The 12,884-nt window shown below is 38.9% G+C and overlaps 1 protein-coding gene across 1 annotated transcript in view; it reads left to right on the forward strand.

Annotated features, from left to right (window-relative positions):
* TRPC3 (transient receptor potential cation channel subfamily C member 3) overlaps window positions 1-12,884 on the forward strand; it is a gene marked incomplete at its 5' end in the record, with an annotated part of 40,321 nt that overhangs the window by 12,050 nt on the left and 15,387 nt on the right. Inside the window, one exon of the mRNA XM_084285510.1 lies at window positions 6,913-7,098. Within this exon, the coding sequence (XP_084141636.1) occupies window positions 6,913-7,098 (186 nt within the window). The remainder of the gene's footprint in view (window positions 1-6,912; window positions 7,099-12,884) is intronic.

Here is a 12,884-nt window from a genome sequence, read left to right on the forward strand (position 1 = left end):
TGGTGGCAGCATGAATGTTATACAAGGCGCTGTGCTGACAGCTGCAGAGGTAAATTTAGGAGAAATCAAGCGGTGTTTCTGTGTCTGACAGAAGTCGATTGTGAGAGCTTGCCACATTTGATGCAATTCCAATTTGTAGCTGCATGTTCGGTGCTTTCTTTTCTGTATGTACATCATCCGAACGTGTTTTGCTAATAACTGTGTGCATTGTCACGTCCCGAGGGAGAAGGCTTCTAGTCTGACACTTGCACACGCTGTAAGTGAGAATGACGGATGGACTGTTGGTGCCTTCTCCTTTAGTATCGTCATGGGAAATGCTTAATTATTCCAGTCAAACTCTAATCATTGCACAACGCCAAGCGTAATTGTTTCAGGGGAGAGAAAAATGGACAAAATCACTTACCCACGGAAAATGGGTGGATGGATCTACTTAAAGGGATTTCTAATGACATTTATTATTTATTCCTACGATCCACAACCCATCACATCACCTCTGCATGCTTCCAGCAGCACTGCACTTCCTGGGCATGGAGCAGTCACGCAGCAAATTCCTATCTAGGTGGCTTTCCCACAGAGGAAGAATATAAGGTGAAGCTGCTTAAAAACGCCTGAGGACAAAGCTTCCCAGTATATGCTTATTGAACTGAACTTTACATCTGCATATGCAAAGTCCGGTCTGCTCCTACCACTTAGCATTTGTTAGTGCAAATGCTGATGTTCACGTGCAAACCAGCGTTTGCACAAGTGCATTGAAGATGTGGGAAAGTAGCTTAAGACATTCACTCAGGACAGTCAGTTCTCCAGTGCAATTAAAAAACTTAACTATGCCGATACCAGGTTTACCTCGTGAGAAAGGATTCAAAGAAACGCATGAACCCACATTTTTCTTGGAAGATGTAAGCCATGTAGCTAAAAAGTACTGAAAAGGAGTAATAAAAAAAAAAAAAAAAAAAAAAAAGTAGATGGGGAAATGGGAGCCCTGAAGACCACTTTACTCTTTTTTTTTTTTTTTTTTTTTTTTTTTTCTGTCCTCAAGCTTCCTTACTTTGTACTTCTTTGTGAAATCCTTAATCTAAGCTCTAGTTGCTTCTTTTGCTACTCTTCGTATATTTTGTTGTAGAGTTTCTTCTTGATCCTATTACTTCTTTTGTTCTTGGCTTCCACTTATCTTTTTTTCTGCTATTTAGTTACCTTCTCAGATTTTCTTATCTCCCTTGTAAGTGCTGTTCTGATTTTCTACTTTTTTATTTTTAATTCTCTAGATAAAAATATATATATATATATCTGTCATCCTCCCCTGAGGTTTATTCTTGGGCTTTCTAGTCCTGGTAAAATCAGGATAGCGTGTCTGAACGTGCTGGTGACTCCTCTTTAGGTCTGGAAACTAGCTGGGGGGAGCAGCAGAGATTATCAGTGCCTGGCAGTCAAAGCAGCAAGGTGGTGTTTTAGTGACTGCTGTAACAGCATATCGTACCTCTGGCCAGAGCCAGAACTGCAGCGTTTCTCTTCCTTGCTGATCTCAGTCATCATTTCAGCAGGATTTCAGAAATTCCAGTTTTTGTCCAAGTCAAGACAGCTACCAAATCCTACAGCAAAATCCCTTCACTCCACCATACCTATTGCTTTCGCACTAAACATCAGTCTATAAAAGGAGCTGATTAAATTCTCTCCTGTCATGTTTTCAGGAATGTTTTACATGTAGTAGAGGTAATTAGAAAGCAGCAATGCTGGTGAAGTTCTGTGTCTAAGATTCGGGACCAGAATTGTGCATCACTCCAGGCTTCCTTGTTGTTTTTGATGTTTGTAAGTGATTTATAACCAACGTGCCTGATCAGAAAGAGTCTTCAAGGTGTGTTGAAACTGATGGCTTGATTCTGTTCTTTTGTTGAAAAGGACAAAACCCATTAAGTTAGAAAATGTTATGGAGTGACATCCTATGGGTATCTGTTGTTACAAGTGGTTAGGGACTTCTAAGGTGTACTGCTTTGTACTTGAGAGACTGGCTAGAAAGGCTCAGTCTGGAGCTAGATCTTGTCTTCCTGTAAGCAGGTGTTCATTATAATGGTTGGAGAATTAGGTTTTTGAATCCCAGCAGCACCACAAAATGCTGCGTGATACAAATATTCCAGTTTTTTGTTTCCTTGTTCTACGTTCAGCAGACCCTGGCCGCTGCACTGCTCTGGATTCCTGAAGTTAACTGGTATTTGCCCTCTTCCTTGAGACCTTTGAAAAATGTTACTGCACGGTGATGGGAGGATTTCTAGCAGTCAGAGCAGCTGATGGAGCTTTTCTTTGGAGTGACCAGAGAGACACAGGGCAAGGTGACTGAGAAGCCATGTGATGGTGTGCGTGTAGCAGCTCTCAGCGAAATGCAGTCCCGTGGAGGCCAGCTCAGTTCTGTCACTGAGAATTGCGCTCGCTGATGACACATCCAAATTCAGCCGACCAGAGCAAGTATCACAAAGGTCCTAGCTCTTTATATATCCTATGTATGGGATAAATCCCTGTTCCTAGTTCTGCTCCCTCTGAAGCCAGCGGAAGATGTGGATGTGCATCTAAAAGCGGCACTTGTCTCTGTTCCAAGTCAATTTACATAGTGTTATCTCAGCTGAACTAACAAAGACTGTTCAAGCTTAAGCTATGTTTAGGTCCAACTTTCAAATGACAGGGCTCAGGTCTATAATCATTAGTGCAATTATGTCCTTGATTTGCATATACAGTTCCTACAGTTATATATGCAAACTGGCTAGCGAAGTAGTTGATCTCAAAAGGGCCATTTAATACTTCATGCTAAACATGCATGTGTGAATAATTGTATATGCTGTGTTTGAAATAGTCGTGAACTGTGCTGCTCGCAGCAATGTGCCTTTTGGATAATAGGAAACAGATACGTACTTCACTACATGAAGTTACTTGTTACATTTTCTTTAGAACAGTTTAAAATCTTATGGATGAAATCCGCTTAAGGTTTGTATTCATTTGATTGATTCTTTGCACATGTTGTTAATTTCTTTGCACAAAATTCTGCAGGAACTCATGAGGTGATCTTTAATATTGTTAAGGAGAACAGAGTACGCAGAGGTGGACGGGCTGAGGTCCAACAAGTGGTACGTGATGAACTGGCAGTGAGGCACGGCTCTGCAGCTCCACTCGTGAGCAGTTGGCCATTATCCACCAGTGTCAGCTACAGTATCTGCGAGATGTGGAATACAGGCTGCTGTTTTTGATGTTAAAAAAATGTCCGCATAGCCATTAATTTTTTGGAGAGAGATCATTTAAGATGATAAAGCTAGCAAAACCAGCTGAGTCAGGAGGCTGCGACTTCGTTGAAGAAGCATTTTGTTGATCAGGGAAGCAGAGTCCCCTTATTATCACGAAAAACAGGCAAAGAGCCCCGCTGTATAAGCAGCTCTGTTAGTGCATTACTCCTGGTTTGGCGTTCCCCCGAAGAGTAGCTCCACTTTAAGGAACTGCCAACTTGTGCAGCATATAGTAGGGCTTTTCAAACACGGGCTTGGGTGCTTCAGAAAAGGAGTTCTGCTGGCATCATTAAGGGCAAGGAAGGGCCGAGTGATCTGGTGACTTTGTTCACGCTCATTGTCTTCTCAGGAGAAAGCAAAGGTGTGTGTGGATGACTGAGGCCACAGATTCTGCTTTCTGCTATTCATGCAACACCCCAGAGGCAGAAGATTGCTTGAGAATTGGGTCCTGTGATTATAATGTGGATAACATTTGGCTGTTTAATTCTATGAAGCAATCAAATATCCTGAGAGAAACTTGATTTTACTAATAACTGAGTAAGGACCTGGAGAGGGAAAGCTGGCAAGTATTCCTACTGTAAGGTTCAAAGCCTCAGTCAGATGCTAACAATGCACAGACTGGTTTTCAGTTCTCATAACAGCATCTGTAAATATTATAGCCTATATTTAATAATTAAATTCACAGAATTAGGCTTGATCCATTGTACATCTCACCTTGCCTAGCAAAAACATAGCTTTTACAAGCAAGCGATCTATCCACCTATCAGGAATCACTGGCACTGTTATTTTTTCCAGTTGAAATGCAGGTAACTCTTGTATAGTAGGCAAACAGTCTGTGCAAAGCAGCCTGGCCTCCAGCAAGCAGCAGGGCTGTTCACGGAGCAGGTAGGTGTATTTTCTGGAGTGCCAGATAGCAGAGCCTGAGCTGCGAGGGAAGAAGCTCTGCACCCTCTGCCAAGATGAGTCAGGAGGCCTGATGTGCACGTGGAAATGAGTCCCTGTTTGTGAGAGAGAATGGTGAAAAGAAACATCCTGTGGTCTGTTGAGATAGCAGCCTGCATGTGATGCTACTGCCGTCACAATTCATTTCCCTTCTTACCGTAGTAGCGTGATTTTGCAGTGCTTTGCTGTTTGCAGGCAATAATTCACACTTGTAGCTACCGGTACAAATATATTCTGCCTGCTTAGTTCGTACTGATTGAGAAAACTGTTCACTGAGCAGTTGCTCAAAGGGTGTGTGACTGTAGCAGAAATTTACTTTGATGTTCACATTTTATGAAAGTGATGCCAGGTATACTTGTGTACCTGTGTGTGTACGAGATTTGGTGACAACTTACGTGCAGGGAAATAAAACTTTATATTGGAATTTGTTGAAAAGTTACTTCTTGGCAATATAATTTCTTGCACAATGTTTCTGTGCTCTTTTAAGGAAACAGAGGATAATTAAATGGTAAAGAAAACAGTGAACCTGTATCAGGAGTAACTACTTCTCCTGTTTCTTCACAGTTAGCAAAGAAATGAGGAAAAAATATTTTAAGATGGAATGAAGATGCAGCCCACAAATAGACAGCACATATTCATTCATCCAAGGACAAAATTAGTGATGCATCATAAAGCACTTGAATAATACAAAACCATCCAAACTAAACTTTATTAAGCTTTAATGAGATGTCACCTTTGAGAATAGGATAAATAACAACACTAAAACAGAGAGCTCTTTTTCTCTGGTAAATTTACAAGTGCCTGCAAATTCAAGTGAGAAAGAACATAGCTTCTTTCAGCTTTTTGGTTTCTTTTTATATAGTACTGCTGCTGAAGTCAGTGAACTTCCTCCACCTTCTCATGTGCCATGAGTAGTGGTTTTACAGCTACTTTATAGTGCTAAAGGAAAGTGGATTACCAACCTTATTCCTGTTTGGCTAACATGCTGCATCTGATTATTTTTACTTTTTTTTCCTGAACTATTTCAGTAAATGCCTTTTTTAGCTGTAGTGAAAATGTGGAAGCAACTCCTATTTGAAATGGGAAATAAAGGGGAAGTTTTCAATCACTGATGCATAGAAATTACGTTTTGAAAGCAACTTCATATAAACAATGCTAAGAACACAGGAATTAAATAAACTTGAAGGCAAGGTACTGTTTTTGCACCTACTATGGTTATCTTTAATCTCTGCTCTGTCTTGGCAAAAATACTCATTTTCTTTCTATGTTGTCTTGCTAATATGATAAAGAACCTGTGTGTGCTTTACTTAATATCCTTCACAAGCCTGGCTCTTAAGAGTTTATCTTTGTAGTACTTGGCTTCTGTGATGATTGCTATTGAGGCCAACAGTTGAGGAGCCCTCCTCTGCAAGGCCTTTAGCTATGTAGGATTTGATGACTAATAATTTTCACATCTTTTACTTGAAAGCCTTTTCTACCCTCAGACCTCCATGCTTAAAAGTATGTGAAACTCTCTTGACTTGATTTCTTACCAGACTTTGCCTTTTTGAGGTCCTAAATCTTGGATGCTTGCTTATCCTTTTGCTGAATTTAATCCTGAACCCTGGTATTTTTATAATTGGTTCTTCTCTGCTATTCTCCTTGATTACTAAAAATTAAACTGAAATAGCTGTGTTGGTTCAAAGTTGTTCAAGCTCATCTATGACCAAAGAAAATAACTGGGTCCTGTTTGGGTCTATGATTAGGACTGCTTGTTTCCAAATCTGTATCTGGGACGTCAGTCTTCCATAACATGACAATTCCTGGTAGTATTTTTCTGTATCCAGTAATGTTTCATTTTGATTTGTATCTGAATCTGACTTATGGGTTTGTTAGCTGATTCCTGCAATTACCCTATGCAGCTTCTTTTCCCCAAATAATTTGATGCTAGTGAGAGCATGTTAGTTCCTCTATCATGTTTTATAAATGCTAAGTTAAAAATTTAATAAAACTTAGCAGCACAAGCAACGTACTTAGACAAAGGAAAGAAAAGTTAGATTTTGGGGGGAAGAAAAATAGATTTTTTTCACATGATGAAAACAGAAGCATTAATGAAGTATTTTCAGAAAAATTGGAGCCACAAAGGAAAAATCAGTGTCTCTAAAAGTAATTTAAAAAAGGTAGTGATTGCAAATGAACAGTTCACTGATGAACAGTGAACACAGGAAAAACAAAGAGACAGAGAACTCAGAATAGCATTCTGATGGGGGGAAAAAAAATGAAGAAAAGCTGTGGAGTAATCAAAAAAGAAGGCTATGCTACTTTGAGCTGGATTCTAAAACCTTTGATATAACAGGGTAAAACAGGTACAGTCAAGTTTCCTCCTACAGCTATAGCTTTTTGTGAGGAGTTCGGACGCTGCATCACATGAAGTCATGGAAATCTGGCTGAGAGGTCACAGATACGCATGAAGACTGAGGTTTCTGCCGAGCTAAATATCAGATAAGGGCTTAAACCTAATGTCACAGTGGTGGTGGAAGACCTACAAGCATAAAAAAAAAAAAAGTGCAAATAAAGACTTGAATTTGCATGTTAAACTGTTAGCTTCAGTTTTTGAAAAGTAACCACAAATTTTGCTTATAGGGAAGCAGCACAAAGGTGCATTTTTTTTCTTTGCTGTTGACTCAAGGCTGTTCCTCATGGGCTGTTTTCTCTAACCCTTCTGTTTCAGAATGACTATCGCAAGCTGTCTATGCAATGCAAGGATTTTGTGGTTGGTGTTCTTGATCTTTGCCGAGACTCGGAAGAAGTGGAGGCCATTCTGAATGGGGATTTGAATTCAGAGCCAGTTGAAACGCAGAGACACAGAGCGTCACTGAGCCGTGTGAAACTGGCCATCAAGTATGAAGTCAAAAAGGTAAGTGCTTTTAGACAACATAATAGGAACACCATGTCATCTCACTGGCCCACACGTGTTACGAACTGATGCTCTGTTGCATTAGAGGCAGCCATAGTGCGTGTAATCAAGATTTTCACAAGGCAGAAGGAGGCTACAGTGAAGGAATTTTGTTTAATCCATTTTGCACAGCTGAGAATTGGCAGGAGATTTTAATGACATAAATCAGCTGTGTTAGCAAGGTTATGCACAGTTGATCAGATTCTTCTAGTGATTAAAAAAAAAAAACAAACGCAGAGACAGATTTTCACTTAGTAAAAGTAAAGATGTATCTTCCTGCCAGTCTGTGATAATATCTACTCAAAAGAGAAGGCTGTTGTTATAAAGGAATTTGTTTCAACCAAAGAAAAGACCAGGAATGTTCATTATTGCTTCTTGTTACTTTGCTTTCTGCTTTAAATAGGGCAAGTAAATTCTGGAAAGTAAATTTCTGAAAGTCTGACAGCTTTCTACTAGTGTTCTGTGAACACATAGGTATTTTTGGAAAGAAAGGATTTCCTTTTACTACTTTGAAAATGGAAAAGAGAAGATTTAAGTTGCCAAGAAATATTTTTTTTCTTTCATTTAAAATATGACAGTAAATCAAAGAGCTCATAAACAACTGTGTGGATTTCAAGAAGTGGTATTACGGTGAGAAATCTTGAACGATTTACTTTGTGTATTTTTTTTTTTTTTAAATAAAAATCAGTCCTGAAAATTAGGGAATATGTGTGGTTAATTCATCAGTTACTTTCAGTTTGTCACTTATGCACCAGTATTTGTCAGCATTTTTAAGGAATGTGAGTTCATTAAAATTTTATGAATGAGTGTTACGTAAAGGAAGATGGAGTTCAGTCGCACACATTTGATAGGATGCGTATCCATTTGTTGTAGCGGTCTCATTATCTTCAAGACCTCACAGCACTAGCACAGAAAATGGTTAATACAGTGTCCTACTGTGAGAAGACTCAAGAAATACAATATCTATGTATATTATTTACAGCTACCTATTTACATAGTTACTATCATTTCCATTCTTAGCAGCCATTATACTTTCATCATCTCTGCAAGAAGTCTTGTGTCTTTCAGAATAAAAAACACTGTATTATGTGGCCACCCGTTGAGCCCATCTGACATATAAAATGAATTGTAAGCAACCTGCTAGATCAAGTGGGATATGGGGGTGTTTTCATGTCCCCAAAATATGGAAACAAGTTGTAGACAGATTCCAAACAATAAATCCTTGTTTCTGGTATAGAATTGTTCTACAGCTGATAAATGCATATTAATTGCCAAAACTCAAATTAACATACATAAGGTATTAGATTAATTAAGAGTGGAACAGGGAAAAATAAAAGCACATAAGCATTTAAGTTATCATGTCTAAATAATGTTTCTTTGTTCTGTATTTTAAATAATGATTCTTTGTTTTGTATTTCAGTGTGTACCAAACCTTTTGAGATTCACATCTTCACTTTCTTGCTGAAGACTGTGGGTGTCTTCTAAGAGTTCATTGTTGCTGATTAAATTCATTGCTGAGCAAAGGGCCACCCAGGTCTGTTAAGAATAGCGGAGATCTACATAGTGCAAAAAAGACAGTTCCATGTAGCAAACTTGTTCTCGTCTCCTGCAAGAGATTAGTTACTTGCAGAGGAACTCAGGGTTTTGGCTCCAGTTCCTGACAAATACAGTTCCGACTCTACAAGACTAATGATGGTGGTGGGAAGACATAAACAGATAGTGCAGAGCTGTTACCATATTCATACACGTGCTGTTGTCTCTAAGTGGCTGTTAGAGAGGGAATGGCAAAAATCAAGCCAGGACATTTCTCTGCTGCGGTGGGCCTTTGATGCTGGGTTGGCTCCCTTACAGCTGTGGCAGGTCATTGCAATGCTCTGACCTCAGAACAGATTCAGATGTGGGAACTCCACGAGGGGTACTTTGAATCCTGAATCTCTAGGAAGCAGGCAAGGTTTCTTAGGTTGCAGTATTTCTAGCCCTGCTTCTGGGTCAGGAACACTAAGGTCACTTCACCATTGCAGGACTGCTACTGCAGCCAAACGGAGCTGCAGTTCATGGAAGGGTTAATGAGCAGCGTGTCCTCTGCGGGGGGAGGAGAGACGGGGAACAGCATATGACAAGTGAGCAAATGCTCTCAAATGTTCACTGCTGGGAAATGCAGATTTTAATTCTGTTAGTAATGAAATTCTTGCACTTAATACCCTAAGCACTGCACTAATAGAAGCCCATCCTGTAAACAGGCTGTGATTTTTGGTGTTAGGGTTCGGGCTGGAACTGCAACCCCAACAGTGAACATCTAAGGGAATCAGAAGCCAAGAAAATTGGTTCCAAGTACTGTGCTCTGTGCTGAATTGTTGCTGCAGTATTGTTTTTAGTGTTGTATCTTAACTTTGTCTGTAGACTGCCAACACAATTTCAGAGAACTTGCTGACACTGAGCCACATTCTTCATGGGAATGATATTTCCAAGTGAAATCAATAAGGTTTGAGTAAAATTACAATGTTTAATTTTCAAACACTGAAGTTTCTCCTTGATAGGAATGAAAATCGGGAAATCTGTGTTATGTGCTTGTGTATCGGAGTATGTGAGGATCTTCTCCTGCTAGGTCCCAATTCAGTCATAAGGCTGTTAGGAATAAATAACATTCTAATCACCTATAGTCATACAGAAAAAAATATTTACATGCTAATCATTCGGTTCATGGTCATAAAACAGAATGTGTCTAAAATGTTAGTCAGTTACATGCAGATAAAATGAAAGCAGATAAGTTAAATTTGGGAATTCCTTAGTGACCTGATACGGGCCTCATGCGTCTTCATTGTACACTGGGGTTTGGATTGGGTCATAATATATTAGACAAATGTAATAATTAAGTAAAATCAGCATATATAATGAAAAATAAGAGACTGCATGAGAAGTAGGATGAGAGAAGAGATGCAGAAGGAAGAAGGTCTCAGCATGATATGGCTGCTAGGTAAAAGGTGACGTGAACTACTGTGCTGTGAGGAGATGAAGCAGGGGGGCAGGTGGATATGCAGGGGAAAAAAAAACAGGTTGCAGTTGCTTTCAAAATAAATACATAAAAATCAAATACTTTAACAGAGACAGAAGGATGAATTGCTGAGCTATTATGGATGGGACAAGTGACACGAGTTGCTATGAGGAATTGGAAGTGGTGCGTGCTTTTGCAATTACCAGCAGTTAAATACATTGCTAAGATGTTTAAAGAACCCTTAGATTTACTGCCAAAGAAGAACTCGCTGTAACCATTGGCATCTTAGTCGCTAACTTCTCCCTTTTCTGGGGAAAATTATAGCCCAGGCAGATCTCCTCTTGGCATCAGATGAGAATGTTGACAGATCATGAGAAATAAATTAGCACGCAGCTCTGGGTAGATGTAAGAGGGCCCTCAGGCTGGTTCATAGCCTTCGGCAAGCTCCCTTAAACTCATTTGCTGCTTTTTCCCATTTCCTCTGGTAACAGGAGGAATAACGTGGGTGTTTCTTTTCTCTCCTCTTCCCTACAGTTTTAAGTCTGCTTTTTAAACATGTCTTTGTAATTTGAAATTATTATTTATTTTTTCTGTCTTTGCCCACAGTTAATCTGCTGAGGTATTTGTCCTTTGATGACCTGAGTTGAAAAGGAAACGTATGCTCCCAAAGAGGAGATGAGAGTATGTCAGAATGTGTGCTTTGCACAAACAGCCAAAAAAGTCTCTTTTTTTTTTCTTCTGGCCAGGTTAGAAGCTTCTGTGGTACGTAAGCTTCAAAGGTGACAGCCTATTAAAGAGAATAAATATAAAATTCAAGTTGACATCAGTTTCTGAAGGACTTTTAAAATCTCTTTTCTTTGTTTGTTTTTTGTTGGCCATGCAGTTATAGGAACAAACTGTGTGAATGTGTGATCGAATTGGCTACCGAATCACGCACCAAAACACTTAGGGACTTCTGTTTTAAAGAAAAATAGATTAAAATATGAAAATTACTTCCCTGTTTCAAGTACATGCAACAGCCTCAATTTTTTCCTCCTGAGAGATTTAAGGTTCCCTGTTCTCATTGCCAATGAGTTAATTTTATTTTTTGAAGAAGTCTGCACTACTGTATGCACTTATTAATGAGGTTTGGAATATGAATGGAGTTTTGCAGAAAAGACCTGGCAAACAAGGGCATATATAGTACATTATGATCTCAACAGAGTACAAAGCCTGATAAAATTGATATACAATGTTTACAGTGTTTTTTAACTATAAGTAACTTGTGTCAAATCTCATTGTTAATCCAACATGGGGTTATCAGAATTATAAATCAAATCCTTTCAAATCCTTTTTGTGATACCAACTAGCATTCCTTAGTCCAATTTACTAGTAACCAGTTTGCCAAGTAGATACCTGATTTCTTCAATGGGCTGTGGTAAGTAGGCTTTTTACCCTTGTGCTTAACCAGTGTCCCACATGCTTTTCTAAGGTGGCAGTCTCATGGGACATGGCATAATTACAGTAATACTGATAACAATGAGTGCAGTAATACTTCAGAAGTGGACTTTACCAGAAATATAAATATAACAGGAGTGCAGGCAGCCATAGCACTGTTCCCTCCAACTCCTTCCACTTCTTCTGCACGCTCTTGGTTGTACGACGTGGGACTGTATGGTCTTTTCTTCGCAAGTATCAGATTGCTTAATCCTAATGAATTGCAACAGTGCTTTAAAAACGGGGCAACACGTGTTCATCCTTCAACTTAACCATGAGTGTTCTCAGTAAAATTAAGCTTTAAGCATATCAAAACAAGTGCAGTAGGTGGCCACGGCTTTTTTTTTTTTTATCATTCCATAATTGCTTCAATAAATACATCCGTGCTGAAGTCTTCCTGACACTGCATGGGAGAAAGCTGGAAGTTGCATGGTTGGTTTTTTGTTCTGTTTATGTGAGTACTAGATCCGTAATATTTGCCATTTTAATATCTAAATGTCTCGGTGCTTGCTTTCAATTTTTGGACATTTAGGGAGGAATCTGTGGAAACTAGGGACTAATGAAACTTGTTTAGTGAAACAGTATAAAAGGCTCAGGAAAGCCAGTTTGTTTTATAATAACTGTCTTGAGATGAAGCTGAACGTAAATCTCAGGTGCATTTTTCTGCTTATCTGTTTCTTTTCTTGAGTAGATCCTGATAAATTCACTTGAATGCCCAATTTCTTTGTCTTAATGGTCTTAATGTTTATCTGGCTTATTTATGTGTTTTTCTTTTCTTCTTTTTTTTTGGGGGGGGAGAGGGGCTGCTTGTTTTGTTTTGTCTTAAAGCACATTGTTACAAAAGTGGTTGATGATGTCTTGGCCCTGCTTGGTTGAAGTCAGTTGAAATTTTATCATTGAAATCAGTGGACATCAGAGTCAGGTCAGAACAGAGGAAGCACATATTTGACAGTTGTCTTTCACGTGTCCATGTTTGAGTACAAGTGGTAGCTGTGCATGCTTTGACTGCTACAATCAGGATATTTTGTTTAAATGCTTAAATATTCTCTCAAAATTAAGTGTGCAGATTTGAAAATATCAGCGTTAGGTCTTCATATCAGAAACTATATTTATTTGAATATTTGTACAAATGGACTCGTGTGGTTTCCCCAATTCTGTTTGATGCTTGCTATAGATTGTATACACTCAGGATGCTCTAAAGTATTAAAGTAGTATAAAGGAACAGTTATTTTTCAAAAATGTGAAATTTGAGTATTTTGTATTTTAAAGCTGAGGTATC

Source organism: Netta rufina (genome assembly GCF_964035555.1).
Source record: "Netta rufina genome assembly, chromosome: 4".
NCBI lineage: Eukaryota > Metazoa > Chordata > Aves > Anseriformes > Anatidae > Netta > Netta rufina.